The sequence below is a fragment of the Polypterus senegalus genome, chromosome 1 (genome assembly GCF_016835505.1).
Source record: "Polypterus senegalus isolate Bchr_013 chromosome 1, ASM1683550v1, whole genome shotgun sequence".
NCBI lineage: Eukaryota > Metazoa > Chordata > Cladistia > Polypteriformes > Polypteridae > Polypterus > Polypterus senegalus.
Genome location: NC_053154.1, coordinates 131,880,296 through 131,899,020, shown reverse-complemented (window position 1 = coordinate 131,899,020; position 18,725 = coordinate 131,880,296). Strand labels below are relative to the sequence as shown.

The window sequence follows — 18,725 nt, the reverse complement described above, 5'->3', positions numbered from 1 at the left end:
AGCCTGTTTCAAATTACCTGACCGCATGTTGATGGGTTTCAGATCCATGCTTTGATTTGACCATTCCAGATCCCTCTAATCTTTTCTTTTCAGCCATTTCTTGCTGAATTTACTGATACGTTTAGGATTCTTGTCAAGTTGCAAGGTCCATTTTCGTTTGAGTTTCAATCTTCTGGTAGGTTGTCTCACATTATCTTCAAGAACCCTCTGGTATGAGGAAGAACTCATATTGGATTCTGTGATGATGAGCTGCTCAGGCCCTTTTGCAGCAAAGCAGTCTGAAACTATAACATTTCTACGGCCATGCTTTACAGTTGATATTGGATTTTTCTGGGCAAATGCTGTCTTTGGTTTTCGATAAACATTTCTTCCGGTACTGTGGCCAAATACTTCTAATTTGCCTTGTCTGTCCAGTCTAGCCTTGGTGTTCATGGCTTAAAAAAAAAAAAGTCTTCAATTTTGCACTGATGTTTTTCTGGACAGCAAACGTTTCCTCCTGGTACACCTCCCATGTAGATCTTATTTGTGAAGCCTCTTTCTAATTGTAGACCTGTGCACTTTGACATTGACAGTGGCAATAGCTACCTGTAGGTCCATGATAATATTCTGGTGTCCTTAAGAGACGTCTGTCAGTGTCTTGTCTTCTGCTTTCAGGCTACACTTACTGAGGTGGCCGGTCCTGGCCAGGTTGGCAGATTGAAATCTTCTCCATTTGTAGATGATCTTCCAGACAGTGCAATGGTTGATTTCCTACTGTTGGGGGATCTTTTTAAATCCTTTCCCAGATTCAAAAGTCATCTGTAACCTTTCTGAAGGCCTTGGATAACTGTTTTGATACACGCTTCAACAATTAAGAACAACCAAATATAATATATGAGGTTTAAATAAGACCAGTACCTCTGAGACTCTGTCTAATTATGTTCTAATCATTTGCACTTGATTTGAAGCACCTGATTCAAATTTTAGTTATCTGGGGTAGTAAATCCATACGTCCAACAGTATCACACTTTACACTAAATTTATATGCAAAACACGGACATGTGTTCTTGGATTTCTATACGAATCCTAAAGGATCACAGTCACAATTATAATAAACCAACATGTGACGAAATTGTCAGCAAGAATAACATCTAAAAATGGAGATATCAAAGACAGAGTAGATATTCATGTATATCCAAAGGCAAAGCACGGTTTGTCAATTCTGTCAAATACATCGCCACATTCAGATCCTTTATTTTTTCCTTTGCTTTTCCCAGATGGTGAAACAGGATGAACATGCAATATCAAGCAAATGCATTCTGCTAAACTAATATCACCCACACAATATTTAGGGTCAAAATTACAGATACAATCCAATGTATTTAGCCCACTTCTGTCATCTCAACGTCTATCATAACATTACATTATTAATGCATATCTAAAAGTCGAATCTTTGATCACATTAAAAATTCAAATATCAATAGTTGAGACAAATTCAAAATAGGTAAAGCAGTAATATTACCATCATCATATCAAGTTAGTCTACGAGCATTGCAACAGTTATATCATGATGCAATGGCAATATCCCGAACTATCAGTCAGCCAGATTTATTTATTACAATGATGTGCAATACACACCGGCCAGAAATACACAGATTCTTGAGAACAATGCCATCGGCTACATCAGCTCTGGATTGTCCCACTTTCGTAATGAGATTGTTTTATCAGAAAGTCTTACTTTTATTGACTGAACTAGAAACGGTGTTCAGTGAAATCAGAGTATACATTTATTTACACAATTGAATTTCAAAAACTGGGTTTGCCTCACGTGCATTTATTGATTACCCTGCAAAAAAATTATTAACCACTGATGATGTAGATCCAAACAAGGAATCAAAATTCAATGCAGTCATGAAGATAAGTTAATTCCTAATATTGTTTTTACTGAAGTTTTAAAGTGAAGGTGAAAATAATGCATATTTAACAATTCAAAGGAAAAAAAAACTTTTTTATTTCCAGAAACACAAACACAGGGGAATGACAAGCAGGGAGCAGAGCCCCCTAGTGTTTTTTTTTTAAAAAAAGTGTGTACTCATCATTTTTTTTACCTAACCGTATGAATACATTTTCTCCATTTAAACAATGTAGCAGTTTAGCAGAAATACGAAGGGATTACATGAATACTGTATAGAGATTTCTTCACCAAAGTTGTTAATGTTCCCTACAATAACAAGTAATTTTCTTGATGTGCACATACTAAATTCCATTCCTTTTTACAGATACTGTTGTTTTTTTCCATCAGCAAAAGAAAGCAGTGCATTTAAGAAACAGTGTGACTAAAGTTGCATGGTAGTCCTCTGTTCAAAACTGAAATTTATAATACTTTTGGGAACATAAAAATTTCACTAACAAGTATCACATCTCTCTCCATGGTAATTTTATCTTAAATGTGTCTTTGTGAGTACATAGTGCAGTAAATAAATAAGTAACTCAAATAGTAGAAAATTGGAACAATAACAGCAATCAGTAATTGGTGCTGACCAATACTGTAGTTTCCTTAAAAAAAAAAAAAAAAAAAAGCAATTTTTGGGAATGGCTAATCCTAGTAAATTTCCGGAAATGTCTTGACTTTTGTGTATAAAAGAGGTTTTTTGTCTCCCATGTTTTGACTGGGTATAACAAATCTGTTCAAATTGCAGCAGAAAAACACGATAGCACATGTTTTGAAAGTTTGTCTGTATTTTCAATTTCTAGTGTTCTAATTCACACTTTCCTCTACAGGGCAAGCACTGCATTTTAGATGTGTCTGGAAATGCTATCAAGAGACTCCAGATTGCACAATTATATCCTATTGCAATTTTCATTAAACCAAAATCTGTGGAAAATATAATGTAAGTATCTCATCAAGAATTCATACATTACAATTTTGTGATTAGCTATTTTCATTAATTCACAAAAATTGTTGTATTGTGATAATAGTATAAAAAAATGGATATCATTAATCATTTTTTTCAGAAATTGTTTTATTTTAAACTAATTTACAATTTTCTTTCTTTGTTCTGAATAAAGTGCTCTTTTTTCAGTTTAATGATGACTTGTAGACTGGCAAAGAGGTAGAGTGTCAAATTAAAAATTTGTATCCCATCTCTGATGCAGCTGGTTGCCCTGGGCTGGTCTATTATCTTCCAAATCACAAACTGCTTAGCTTAAATAAAATATGATGACCAAATTCTTAATTGGACATGTCTTCACTTTGGACGGTCCAATCATATCTCTGTATTCCACTATCCAGAATACAAACCGATCCTCAAACAAGCTTCCAGTGTAAGGAAAACTGTTAAAGTGTGGATGGGAGAATCAGAGCAAGAGCTTCAGGACTGCTTTCAGTGTACTCGAATGAGGATGGCACTGTTAGCCTGGAGGAATACAGTTTAGTAGTTTCCAGCTACATAAGCACTTGCACTGATTTTAGTATGCTTTCCAACACATCTAGTCATAGTCAAACAATATACCATGGATTAATTCAGAGGCCCATTCCACGCTTCATGCACAGTCAAAGGCATATGCCTCTAGCAATGCCAGTGAGTACAAAAAATCCAGATATAATCTATGAAGAGATGATAGAGAAGCCAAGAAGAAATATAAATTTGTAAGGTCACTACACTACTGTTGATATTCAGAGTATGTGGCAGGAATTGGGAAACATCACAGGCAACAGAGACAGAAATAGTTTCACCACTAACAGACATTTCTCTCCGGATGAGTTCAACTAAATCTATGCCTGCTTCAAGGCCCACAACACTGGGCAGGAAGGGGTCTAGTGAGGGTTCAGTGCCTCCATTCACAACATCATCCGCAGATGTGAAACAGTCTCTGAGGAAGATAAACCTACAAAAGGCTGCTTTCCCAGATAACATCACTGGACATGCGCTCAAAGCTTGTGGTTCAACCCTTAGTGATGTTCTGGATGACATATGTAACCTCTCCCTTATACAAGCCATAATCCTCGCCTGCTACAAAACAACCATTATTATTCCACTGCTAAAAAAGGGCAAATCTAACTGTCTGAATGACTACCAGCTCGTTGCATTGACTCTTATAGTGATGAAATACCTTGAGAGAATCATTATAAGCCACATTCAGACATTCATACCTGATACATTGGACCCCCTGTAGTCTGCATATAGTCAAAAGAGGTCGACAGAGGATGCAGATAGCACAACATTGCATACATTTCTTACGCACCTGGAGAACAAGGACTGCTACACCCAATTGCTGTTTGTTGATTATAGCTCAGCTTTTATTACTGTTATTCCAGCTAAGCTCTCCACTCTGGGTGTCCCACCTACTGTCTACAACTTGGTCCTGGACATTTTTGATGGGCAGACACCAGTCAGTCAGGCTGGGGAACAACATTTCCAAAACAATAACCACATATACAGGAACCCCACCAAGATGTGTTTTGAGTCTCATACTATACATGCTCTTTACCCATGACTGTGTTGCTTACCATCATAACACCAGCATTATTAAATTTGTGAACTATGCCTCTGTCATTGGACTTATTTCTGGAGATGATGAATCAGCGTACAGGATGGAGGTGGCTGGCCTTGTGAATTGATGTCAAGACATTAATCACTTTCTTAACAGCAAAATGAAAGCACCCACCACTGTCCATTGGAGAGACTGAGGTAGAGAGTGTGGCCACATTTAAATTTCTTGGTATTAACATCTCTGAGTATCTCACTTGGACCTACCACATTACAGACTTGGCAAGGAAAGCCCGCCAGCATTTGTATTTTCTAAAAAGGCTGAGGAAGTTTGGCATGCCATGCACTATCCTCAACAACTTGTACAGATGCACAATTGAAAGTATCCTCACCTACTCCATCACAGTTTAGGAACAGTACAGCATAGGAACTCAAGGCTCCACAGCTGGTGGTAAAATTGGCACAAAAGTATCATTGGAACAGAACTCCTTGCACTAGAGGACCTCTATAACACCGAAGTTGTCATGAGGGCCCATAACATTAGTAAGGATACAACCCACCCCTAAAATGAACTGTTTATACTGCTTCCATCATGGAGATGCTATAAGAGTACAGTAAGTAGACCAAGAAGGCTGAAATACTGCTTTCTCCCCTACGCCATGAGTCTTGTAAATAAAATATATCCACTGCCCATGTCCTCAGCGTGTTTTGGAAGGATGGAAGGCCATCTTCAGACCATATACCTGCAGAGCTTACATTGAATCATTTTTTTATTTGAATGAGCACTCAGATTGATTGATATTCATTGACTTAGTACATATGGCAATAAAGCTGAAGTTGAGTCAAGTATAAAAATATAAAGAATTTATAATTTGCAGCAAGTAGATGTGTCCAAAACGGGACACAGAAACACAGAAAGCAAAGTGATTACAGAATATTTTCCACATTAGATGATTTTAAAAATGATGTACCTCCAAGAACAGTACTGGAGCTGCTGCTTATTTTTATAAATGATATAAATGCATATAACTAACAGTCTGGTTAAGTTTTCAGATTGTCGCTAAACTAAGTAGAATTTCAGATATCCATGGAGTCAGGCTTTTTACAGAAGAACCTGAGCCTGATTCAGTATTGTTGTAGATAAAATATATAAGGAACTCTAATTTTCACATTTGCGATTTGAAGCACAATGCACATATTACATAAACTAAAAATGAAGTACATCCATAGAAAACATTTTTCATTTGATAGTATACCTTATTAGAAATATGTAGGAGGAATCCTATTGTAGTGGCCTCCATTCATTTCTGCAGTACTTTATCCTGCAATGCTGCTGATTGTTGTATTAAGTTGATTACTTTTATCTCTTCATTTTACTTTAATATGTTTTTCAGGCAATTAAGTCATTCCAAAATACAGGGAGAGGTAGTTTAATAACAGCTGACTTCTATTTTTTATTTTTATTTTTTTGGGATTGTCATTTAAAATGTCCTTTTCTCTGTACTGCCATTAATGCAGAGGAGATTTACATTATGCTTTGTTACAATATTTTATTTGGTACACGTTGATCTTTCTTTATTTGATTACCTAATCTCTTTGAGTTTTCACTAATTTAACGGGCCTCTCCGTGCTTCATGCAGGTTAGTCTGAAAATAGGTTGGCTGTGTGGCCTGAAGCCTATGAAAACAGTCATAATGCTGGGCCTCCTTAAATTCCTTTGCACCTCTTCATCAGCGTCTTTGTTTTGCACGTATCAGTCAGCACAGGCAGCAAGTATCCTGCTATCCCATCCCCTGCCAACTCAGCTGAAGTCAGTTGCAATGGTCTCCCAGCTCAAGTCTGTTTATCTGGGTGTGAGGTGTCTTGAATTATATAGGATAAATAATATACTCAGATCAAGAGTCAAATTGGATGCATGTTTTTATTATATTATAGTAATAATAATAATAGGAACTCACTAATCAAAACAGGGAGAACCCAGTCTCAAACGCGCAACCTTTTGCTTATGAGGCAGCTGCTCTTACTTCTGCACCAGCCAAGCAGACACGTTGATTATCTATTGATATTTGGGATTGGGTTTTTACTCACTGACAACAACATGTAAATTGAATGATTTTTTTTTCTTCGGTTGTATTCTTGAATTAAAGTGCACGTTTTTTGTTTTACCTTTTGTAAAAGTGTTTATTTAATATTTGGACTTCAGACTTTATACACTTCACATCAGCATTTTGTCATTATTACTATAACATGAGAAAAGGTTCTGTTTTAGTTATGTGTTCTACATTTCTTGCCTCGCATTCCCTGTCATCCTACATTTACCCAAATCGTTGTAGACATAAAACACACATGAAATGTATGTTTTCCAAATAATAATATATTATTTACCCTATGCAATTCAAGGCATCTCACACCCAGATAAACAGACTTGAGCTGGGAGAACTTTGCAACTAACTTCAGCTGAGTCGGTGGGGGATGGAATAACAGGCTGCTTGTGCTGATTGACACATTTGCAAAACAAAGACACTGATGAAAAGGTGCAAGGAAATTTAAGGTCAATCGCCTTTAACACTAGAATTTCCAGAGCCTACGAAAAAACTCGTAATTCCGTCCCACCTTAAATCGCTTCTTAAATCCCTTCACACCTCTCCGCCAGCGCCCTTTGTCTTCTAAATGTGCTGATAAAGAGAAGCTTGGAGCAGCCGGCTATTCCATCCCCCCACCAATTTAGAACGTGCATGAACTTCTCTCAGCTCATGCCTTGATTGAGTATCTGGGAGTGAAGTGTAGTTTAAGAGTGGAAATAATAGATCGTTATTTGGAACACACGCATTTCATGTCTGTTCCGTTTCTACAGTAATCTGTGTCAACACATTGTTAAAACAGAAATGTTTTTTATATTCTAGTAGTAGATAACAAAATGTAGGCATAAACTATATAATGTATGAAGCCTGAAGTCCAAATAGCAAAGAAACATTTTCACAAGAATAACACAATTGCGCTTTTATTCAAAAATATAACTGCAGAAACAAAAAGCCACCTTAACATGCGACATTGACAGCAGTTTATTGTAACTGCCTCCGTGGTTCAATAGACTCAGCCCCCTTTTGGGAATCAAGAGGTCACGAGTTCGATCCTGCGCCCCTCCGTTTTGAGAAGTAAACTCCTCTTAGTCTTACTGTTTTAGAATAAAAGCATACATTTGATTTCAGTCTGTAACAGCCGGTGCAATTTATGATCCTTGTAAAGGTTAGCTTTTTTTTTAATTCACTTTTCATTCTCTCAGTCGCGTTCAGAATCAATCCATACAACCCCATCTGACACGGCTGTTTTCACTAAAGACACGTTATAGCTCTGCAGTGTACCACGATGCATACTAATGCCCCCACCCGGGTTCTGACACATAAACTCTGGTGAAGCTGCCTTCTTCGTATCTCACCGTCACTTGCTTTTCTTTTTACTCAGTTTTATTGAGTGTTCCTGCCAGTCCCCGCATGTTGCTGTATGCTGTTTCTTTTGTACTCCAGGACATGCAGAGGAAAGAATGGTAAAGACCAGTAACTTCGGCGCTATATGCAATCATCAGACACTCCCCATCTGCCCGTGTCGTTCAAACACAGGAACATATATTGGTGTAAAAGTATAACAAAAGTGCACTTAAGTCCATAAGTATTTAGACAGTGCCACAATTTTAATAACTTTGGCTCTGTACGCCACCACAATGGATTTGAAATAGAGCAATTAAGATGTGAAGTATAGACTTTCAGCTTTAATTTAAAGGGTTTAACAAAAATATTGAATGAGCCATTTAGAAATGTTCAAATCTGTTACTGTCCAAATACCTATGGACCTAACTGTATCTGTATTAATCTTTGGTAGTAGGTGTGGTGAGTACCACTTGGAATCATTGTATTTATATTGTCTGTTCTGTTTCTTACTTCATTTATTACTTTTATACTAGAATAGCAAAATACCCGCGCTTCGCAGCGGAGAAGTAGTGTGTTACAGAAGCAATGAAAAAGAAAAGGAAACATTTTGAAAATAACGTAACATGATTCTCAATGTAATTGTTTTGTCACTGTTGTGAGTGATGAGTGTTGCTGTCATATATATATATATATATATATATATATATATATATATATATATATATATATACAGTGGTGTGAAAAACTATTTGCCCCTTCCTGATTTCTTATTCTTTTGCATGTTTGTCACACAAAATGTTTCTGATCATCAAGCACATTTAACCATTAGTCAAGTATAACACAAGTAAACACAAAATGCAGTTTTAAATGATGGTTTTATTATTTAGGGAGAAAAAATCCAAACCTACATGGCCCTGTGTGAAAAAGTAATTGCCCCCTGAACCTAATAACTTTTTGAGCCACCCTTAGCAGCAATAACTGCAATCAAGCGTTATGATAACTTGCAATGAGTCTTTTACAGCTCTGGAGGAATTTTGGCCCACTCATCTTTGCAGAATTGTTGTAATTCAGCTTTATTTGAGGGTTTTCTAGCATGAACCGCCTTTTTAAGGTCATGCCATAGCATCTCAATTGGATTCAGGTCAGGACTTTGACTAGGCCACTCCAAAGTCTTCATTTTGTTTTTCTTCAGCCATTTAGAAGTGGATTTGCTGGTGTGTTTTGGGTCATTGTCCTGTTGCAGCACCCAAGATCGCTTCAGCTTGAGTTGACGAACAGATGGCCGGACATTCTCCTTCAGGATTTTTTGGTAGACAGTAGAATTCATGGTTCCATCACAGCAAGCCTTCCAGGTCCTGAAGCAGCAAAACAACCCCAGACCATCACATTACCACCACCATATTTTACTGTTGGTATGATGTTCTTTTTTGAAATGCTGTGTTCCTTTTACGCCAGATGTAACGGGACATTTGCCTTCCAAAAGTTCAACTTTTGTCTCATCAGTCCACAAGGTATTTTCCCAAAAGTCTTGGCAATCATTGAGATGTTTCTTAGCAAAATTGAGATGAGCCTTAATGTTCTTTTTGCTTAACAGTGGTTTGCGTCTTGGAAATCTGCCATGAAGGCCGTTTTTGCCCAGTCTCTTTCTTATGGTGGAGTCGTGAACACTGACCTTAATTGAGGCAAGTGAGTCCTGCAGTTCTTTAGACGTTGTCCTGGGGTCTTTGTGAGCTCTCGGATGAGTCGCCTCTGCGCTCTTGGGGTAATTTTGGTCGGCCGCCACTCCTGGGAAGGTTCACCACTGTTCCATGTTTTGCCATTTGTGGATAATGGCTCTCACTGTGGTTCGCTGGAGTCCCAAAGCTTTAGAAATGGCTTTATAACCTTTACCAGACTGATAGATCTCAGTTACTTCTGTTCTCATTTGTTCCTGAATTTCTTTGGATCTTGGCATGATGTCTAGCTTTTGAGGTGCTTTTGGTCTACTTCTCTGTGTCAGGCAGCTCCTATTTAAGTGATTTCTTGATTGAAACAGGTGTGGCAGTAATCAGGCCTGGGGTGGCTACGAAATTGAACTCAGGTGTGATACACCACAGTTAGGTTATTTTTAACAAGGGGCAATTACTTTTCACACAGGGCCATGTAGGTTTGGATTTTTTTCTCACTAAATAATAAAAACCATTATTTAAAAACTGCATTTTGTGTTTACTTGTGTTATATTTGACTAATGGTTAAATGTGTTCGATGATCAGAAACATTTTGTGTGACAAACATGCAAAAGAATAAGAAATCAGGAAGGGGGCAAATAGTTTTTCACACCACTGTATATACATACATATATATATATCTACATATATACACATACATACATACACACACATATATACACACAAATACACATATATATATATATATATATATATATATATACACACACACACATATATACATATACATACATATCTACATATATACACACACAGCTATTTCAGATCAGTGCAATACGCTGCTTGTTAAAACGGATAACTCCCGCTCTTACGCAAGTCTGCGTGGATATTATGAACTATCGATTTGTTCAAGTTCTATTTAAATTTTAAATAGAAGGAATTTTTATTTAGTCGACAGAAATATCTTTGGTAGGAATGGTAAAACAGACAGGAATATTATTCTGAATAAATCAACTCAAACCTTAAACAACTTATAATATTTTGCTCTCCATAAAAATGTATCCTGTGTAAATTATACAAGTTAGAAATAAAGTAAACGTTAAAAGAACAAACATTCAAATTTCTTTACTCTTATGTAATTTTATATAAAAATAAACTTAGATTTTAAATATCCCAAAAGATTTTGCTCTCCATAAAAATATATCCTGTCAAAATTATACAAATTCAAATATGAACATGCTGCATAACAAAACCTGGAAATATAAATAAAATGTGTTCCTTTCAGCAATAACAAATCAAATCATTCAGTTGTCTTTGCTCATATGTCATTTTAGAGCTGGACGCCTGGCATCTTTTTGGCAACAGGTTCGTTTATGTTTGGTGTGAGGTTCTGTGTTGTGGAGATTCTCAGGATGGATTGCAGGTGCTCATCAGTGAGGCGACTCCTGTGTGCTGTTTTGTTAGTCTTTATCACTGAGAAGAGCTTCTCACACAGATATGTGCTACCAAACATGCACAAGGTTCGAGCCGCATGTAGACGGACTTTTTGTTCTTCAAAGTCACCAAAGCGCCGTGCAAACTCAGTGCCTCAGTTTATCAGCAAAGTGCGATTTGGGAACACCGTAGTGACGACTTGGTTTAACATTACTTGGCAACAGGGAAAGTGGTGCATTTGTGTCTCCCATAAAAGCAGCTTCACTTGAAATCACTTTGTGATTGTGCAGGTAAAACGTCCGCTGAAGTGTCAGATTCTTATTTAATTCTTCTGCTTTCTGTATCTTCTGCATTGCATTCAGGTTACCCTGATGTTTTGTCTCATAGTGCCGTCTTAGATTAAATTCTGTAATTACAGCCACATTAGCTCCACAAATGAGACACACGGGTTCAGTAAACATATACTCAGCCTCCCATCGGTTTTAAAGGCTCTATTTTCAGAATCAACTTTTCTCTTCAGCATCGTGTGAGCTAGCTTCGCAATAACTTGCAGCATCATAAGCTAGACTTGATTAACGCGTAAGTGTTAGCAAGGCAGCTGAAGCGCTGCATTATGGGATCTGTAGTTTATTGTGTTACCAGCGCTTCATATACCCGGGCCATTAATAACAATAATACAGTATATAAAATGATCTCGGGCCGGATATAATTACACGCCGGGCCGGATGTGGCCCGCGCCCTTGAGTTTGACACATATGGACTAAATAGAACTTGAAAAGATATATTTTTTCAAATGTGATCGCGCAATTCAGATAGAGTTGACGCACTACAGCCTGCATGCCTCAATAAGTCATCCTCCCTCTCTCTTACTTTTTACCGCTCATCTAATGAATACACTGAGTATGGCTTTACCAAAACAATCATTGATGGCTAATAAAGTATCCATTATTCGAGTATGTAGATCGGGATATATATATATATATATACATATATATATACCCGTATCGCAGCGAGAAGTAGTGTGTTAAAAAGCTAGAAAAGAAAAGGGAACATTTTAAAAATAACGTAACATGACTGTCAATATACAGTATTTGTTTTGTGAGTGTTACTGAGTGTTGCTGTCATCAAGGATTTGATTATCATTATTTCTTTCAATCAGGTTCGTATTTGTAGGATGTGTTGTGTTCAAGTTACATTCCGTGTTTGTCAATCGCTGTAAAGATGACAGGTTTCATTCATCGATTCGCTTCTTACTGCATCAATAAACAGCTCGCCTTCTTCTTTATCTGAGACCTGACACACTGCATGCACGGGTTTTTTTTTTTTACACTGTCTTCCTTTAGCGGACATTGACTTTTTCCAACGTGTGCTTTGTTTCCGCAGTAGTTGGATTTATGAATATGCTTGTATGTATGAGACGCTTCATATTTTTGCTGCCTTTTCAATTGTGTAATTCGGTTTTGTTCAGCTTTTGGAACTGTTGCTTTTATCTGTGCACTGCGCCAGTTCACGTGAGCCACTCGTGTACATGCATCGAAGGTTCCCAGCTGTGCTGGTGCCATCTCGTGCTATGTCCATGGCTGTATTTAATGTTACCTTAGTCCTGGCACTTAAAACTTTCTCTCGCAGTTTCGCTGAGTTTGTGTCAAACACCACCCTGACCATCTCATCTTCCTCTCCATAAGCACAGTCCTTCACCCGTGAATGTTTACCCGTGGCAGTTTGCTATTGGATTGCCGCTGACGGACGGCCTTATATGGGCAGGCACTAAATTACAAACGCCAGCGGCAGCCTGTCTATGAACTTAATTTAAAGTGTAGGTTTACATCGTGCTTTGTTTCCGAAGTAGCAGAACTCATGAATATGGTTGTATATGTCACTTTCGCCGCTTCTTATTGTTTCGCTGCCTTCTCAATTATATAATGCATGTTTTCTTGAGCGCTTTTTTGAGGTCTTCCTGGTTTTCTATGTACTGCGTGATTACGTGGGAGGCGTGATGATGTCACACGAAACTCCGCCCCCACGGCGTTGAAGCTCATCTCCATTACAGTAAATGGAGAAAAACTGCTTCCAGTTATGACCATTACGCGTAGAATTTCGATATAAAACCTGCCCAACTTTTGTAAGGAAGCTGTAAGGAATGAACCTGCCAAATTTCAGCCTTCCACCCACACGGGAAGTTGGAGAATTAGTGATGAGTGAGTGAGTGAGTGAGTGAGTGAGTGAGGGCTTTGCCTTTTATTAGTATAGATTACTACTGTGTGCTTTTTTTTATTTGACTTTTTGACTTGTTAATAGAAACAAGGATAATAAGATGTTGGATTACGTAGTACAAATCAAGAGAAGTTATTCTTAAAAATATCCAGTGCATTTTTGAGCACTAATCTGGAATATCATGTGTAGGTTTGGTCTCTATAGCACAAAAAAAATTAAGAGTACTGTATAGAGAAAGTCCCTAAAATAGAAAGAAAGAAACCATAAATTTTAGCATAGGCTACAAGGAAAAATGGAAGGAACTGACTTTTTTAGGATGAGAAAGTAGATGTTTAGATGAGATATGATTAAAATCTGAAGGTAGTGCAGTGGATACCAGCTGTTACTTTTATGTTAATTGGTTTTAAACTTCTTTGTTTCCTGTCTGTTCAAAGATGTGTCTTTCTGGGTACTCATTGTGTAATTGGTACTTGGTAAAGTTTTATATTTGTCTCTCCCTGTCACAGCACTCTGAACCGCAACAAATTGAAGCATGCTATACAAAATAAACTGACGTGACTTTGGATGAAACTGAAAAATACATTCTTTAAATTAGAATACAGAATACATATATTGTATGAGCTGGTTCAGGGTATATTCTATATAAACATTAACATTTTCTTCATACAGAGAGCCATAAAATACATGTTACCAAGTAAAAAAAGTAATGGTAGTGTTTCTGGGATTTTCAGATCTTGAATTGATGTGATCCTGCAGAGTTTACGTGAATGAGATTGGCACACTATATTAGGCCTAACAGCCGTTATTTATCAAAATTAATCATATTTATTTATTTCAATTTGAATGAAATGTTTGCTAAAATATACTTTTAATCAAATATTAAATATATACTGTATACTAATATTTTCTTCTGTCAGGGAGATGAACAAAAGATTAACAGAAGAACAAGGCAGAAAAACCTTTGAGAGAGCCATGAAACTAGAACAGGAGTTCACAGAGCATTTCACAGGTATTATTTAAACTTGCAAAGATTTTACAATATACATACAGTATGAGAAATCCAACTTAATAAAAGGATATGTGTCTGTGTATCTCCGTTTCTGTCCTGTCACTATGTTTCTGTTATCCAACAGATGGCATATCATAAACAATAACACTCCTTTTTACAAACCCTATACCAAATGGCATATAACAGATGTGCCATCTGTTGGAATGACTAATGTAATGTATTTCATTATTACATGCATTACAAAATATACTCCAATAGATGGTGAACTGCAAATGTTAATGCTTGGTTGATAACTTTGATTTCCGCTCATCTTAGAATGGTAGCACTGTTCATCTTTAAAGAAAAGAGAGAAACGTTTGTTTCTCAAGATGTATCTCACATGTGTTCACAATTTGTTTTATTGAGAGCTCAACTGCTATTGTGTCTATTGGGCACTGCACAGAGAATAGCAATACATTTTTTTTTTCTGACACCTTTGTAGGTAGCAAGTTAGCAAGGCATCTTCATTTACAGAGGCACATTTATTGTATACTGTATATGTTAAAGAGCTCATTTAATAAAATAACAGTATGTTCTAGTTGCATAGGTATGCCAAAAATAACTTACAGTTGCATTCTTTCCATTTTTGTAACATTTAAGTCTTAATTGCAATGTATAATGTTTTCTACAGTAAGATAGTGTTTTGTTTTCCAAGCCCATTGCTGGCCTGTTTATTGACACCTGCAGATGACCTCTTAATAGTAAAAACAACAGCACAAGTAACATTTATTTAAAACTTTTGATTTTACAATTGAATGAGTTGTAGGTTGTTGTCAGAATCTGTGCAGAGGTACGCTGGTTTAAGTGCAGTATTCTGTTTTGTCTAATTTGCTGAGAGATACTTTTTCTGTTAGTAAAATGTTCTATTAATTAATTATAATCTTTACCATCTAATAAACAGATTTACTGATTTCCTACAAGTAATTATTCTTCAGAGAAAAATAATGTGAAAATTCTGGGCATGTGTTGTAATTTATTTAATCTCTGTGTTGTAATTGTGCACTGTAAGTAGAGGTGTATATATAAAAATGGAGGTAATTTATTGTTTAAGTCCTTTCAAGGATTTTTATGTTGTTGTCCTTCGACGTTTGACCTTACATTTTTTCTTTTTCAGCTATTGTCCAAGGGGAGAGCCTTGAAGAAATTTACAATCAGGTTAAACAAATTATTGAGGAACAGTCTGGTCCATATATCTGGATTCCTGCAAAGGAGAAATTATGAGGAGACCATTGTGTGTGTGTGTGTGTGTGTGTGTGCGCGCGTGTTTTTGTTTTTTAACCTTTTAAACCAACCTTACCCATTGAAGTGGATGGGCATCTGCTCTTCGGAAATCTGCAGCATCTTGGTCGCTAAAGTATCAGGTTCAAAGCTCGCTGTCTCTCTCTCTCTCTCTCTCTCTCTGTTGTTCTCCTGATGCTAGCATCTTATACATCTTAAACCAGTGACTGCTGATCGGATCAGCACCATTTTTGCAGTGAGAGGGTCATGTCCTGATCAGCTATGAAATGAAACTGTGTTACAGTTCCTTAATGTTTAAGGGAGATGACTTGCTTCAAATTATTAGAATTTTCTTAAGATTTTTTTTTTCTTTTAGCATTTTTCATAACAAAGAAATGAGGAACAGACTTGTTCATTGGGGGGGCATTTTTTAAAAGAAGATAAACTTTGCACGTTCTAGCTTTAACAGCATGATTTGGACAATACCATTTTATTTTGGTTCCCCATTTTTTCATACTGTTTATGTAGCTCTGTTTCATTTAATCTTGATTTTTCAATACACTTTAACCATAGCCTCATTCTTTAAACATATTCTATGCATTTCGCTGTAGCATTGTTTTGTTGATACCACTTCCTGTTTTAATCATGAACAGAATTATGGTTGTTATTGTTATGCTAGGTTGTTCCTGAGCGGGTTCTTTATACACTGATGAGTGTCTTATCATTTAAAAGAAGGCTTTTTGCCAATGTGATTATCATTCTTAGATTTTATTCTGTTGTAAGTGCTCAGGAGAGTTGACTTTTAAAATATGAAATGGCTGATTGTGTTGATGCAAAATATAGGTACATGGAATAAGCGACAGAGGCTGAAGGCCATAGCAAAAAATCTTAGAAACAGAATTCTGTTGTACACAGTTTTAGATTTTAACCCTAATTAAACTGCGTATTTTGTTATAATTAAAAGACTATACTGTACTGAACTTAAACACTAAGGGAATTATTTTCTTTTTATAGGAACACATATGCATATATATAATATATATAAATATATAAATTAAAAAGTATATTTTTTCTTCTGCAACCTCTTTCTTCAGCATTTTGTTTATTTTTTTATGCATTTTTGTCTTGTATTTTGCACCCATACTAATCTAAGAAATACAGGATCTGTTTTTTGAGTAAACAGTATTTGGTGTATGAACAAATTAAGCAAAATGGCAGCTGAATCTCCTCCTTACATAATTTTTCCCCCTCATGTGATGTGCATGGTTTTTAAGCAATAGACAATAAAAGATTGGGTGAATGACCAGTTAAATGACTGATACTGTTGTTACTGGCTTGCGCTAGAATGAGTCTCATATCTAGACTGTTCTGGTTATTGTTTGCAAAGCAAAGATGATGAGTAATAAATGTGAAAGATTTTAAGAGACCATTTTCATTTAAATATTTTTCTGCAGTAGATTTCCTGTATACCTTACCTTATTTTGAAGTACTGCTTTTTAAATTCATGACAGTTTCACAGTTCATATTCAGAGTGGACTTTGTAAATAATACCAATTTTATTCTTTCCATCTGTCAGAGAAAGGAGAACAGCTAATAAACTTGCTCATACTACTCACACCAGTGTGTATTTTGCTTGAGAAACTAAGGAAGGAGATGCCATTGGGACATTTTTAAGCATATCTTCTAATACCATACAGAAAATACATAGGATCCTGAAGGAATCTGTGAACAGCCTGTGGTAAAATTATATCTGATATAATCCTAGACCAGGTGAAAGCATAGTGTGACTTAACAGTAAAGGTTTACTCTGTTTGTGTTTGATGTAGATAAAGGGGGATAAAGCTGATAAGATGGATATGGTGTAAATAAACATAATCATATTCATTTACATGATGCAAGCTGTTAATCTGCAGAAGTCCAAATTAAGATGAAGTACACCTGCAACCCCTTCTCCTTAATTGTACTATATATAGTACATAAAACAGCTTAAAGTTTGTGTTTTTGTGTTGGGGAAATATGTATGCACACACATATATATAGTGCATGCAAAAGTTTGAGCGCCCTTGCATAAAATGTTTGTTACTGTGATCTAAACAAAGATGTCTGTTACTGTGTTTACCAAAAGGCATATAGTTAAAAATGACACGTTTCTTTTCAGCATTTTATGTAAGATTAGTGAACTGTTTTTGTGTTGTACAATTGTACAGTGAAAAAAGGAAAGGAAAGCATCATGTAAACGTTTTGGGCACCCCAAGATATTTGTGGTCTGAAATAAGTTTCATTAAGGTCTCTGAGCTTAATTAGCTTTTCAGGGTTATGGCTTGTTTACAGTCATCATTAGGAAACCCCACGTGGTGCAAATTACAAAGCTGTATAAATTCTCTAACTCCTCAAACCTTGTCCCAACAATCATCAGCAGTTTTGGGCTCCTCTAAGCAGCTATGAAAAATAAAACAGGAGAAGGCTACAAGAACATAGCAAAGTGTTTCAGATAGCTGTTTCCTCCATTTGTAATGTTATTAAGAAATGGCAGTTAACGGGAACAGACGGGGACAAGTTGAGGTCTGGGAGGCCAAGAAAACATTTTGAAACTGCTTGTGTGACTGCAAAAGACCTTCAGGAACATTAGTAGTCTCTGGAATGTTGGTGCACTCTTCTACTGTGCAGTGACACCTGAACAAATAAGACTTTCATGGCAGAGTCGGCAGAAGAAAACCTTTTCTGCATCCTAGCCACAAAATTCAGCACCTGAAGCTAGCAAATGAACATCTAAACAAGCCTGATGCATTTTGAAAAAAATACCTGTGGACTGATGAAGTGAAAACAGAACTTTTTGGCCACAATGTGCAAAGGTATGTTAGGAGAAAAAAGGGTACCAAATTCCAGGAAAAGAACACCTCTCCCACTATTGAGCATGGGGGTAGATTGATGATACTTTGGCCTTGTGTTGCAGTCAGTGGCACAGCACTTTTTTCTGTAAGAAAGTTGAAGTTAAAAAGATGATGTGTCCTACAACAAGTTAATAAACCGAAACGTATCTCAAAATCTGCAATAGAATATCTCAAGAGGTGCAAACTGATGGTTTTACCATGGCCCTCATGGTACCCCAGCCTATTGACAATCTGTGGCTAGATCTCAAAAGAGCTGTGCATGCAAGATGCCCCAAGAATCTTGAAGAATTAGAAGCCTTTTGCAAGGACGAATTGGTAAAAAAATACCCCAATGAAAAACTGAAAGACTTAGTTGGCTA

The 18,725-nt window shown here is 36.6% G+C and overlaps 1 protein-coding gene across 17 annotated transcripts in view; it reads left to right on the top strand.

Moving 5' to 3' along the window:
* dlg1a (discs large MAGUK scaffold protein 1a) overlaps positions 1 to 17,090 on the top strand; it is a 562,325-nt gene extending 545,235 nt beyond the window's left edge. For all 17 annotated transcript variants that reach the window (XM_039758348.1, XM_039758430.1, XM_039758380.1 and 14 more), the window contains 3 exons: positions 2,761 to 2,870; positions 14,127 to 14,218; positions 15,372 to 17,090. In XM_039758348.1, the coding sequence (XP_039614282.1) occupies positions 2,761 to 2,870; positions 14,127 to 14,218; positions 15,372 to 15,478 (309 nt within the window). In that variant the 3' untranslated portion in view covers positions 15,479 to 17,090. The remainder of the gene's footprint in view (positions 1 to 2,760; positions 2,871 to 14,126; positions 14,219 to 15,371) is intronic.
* The last annotated feature ends 1,635 nt before the right edge of the window (positions 17,091 to 18,725 follow it).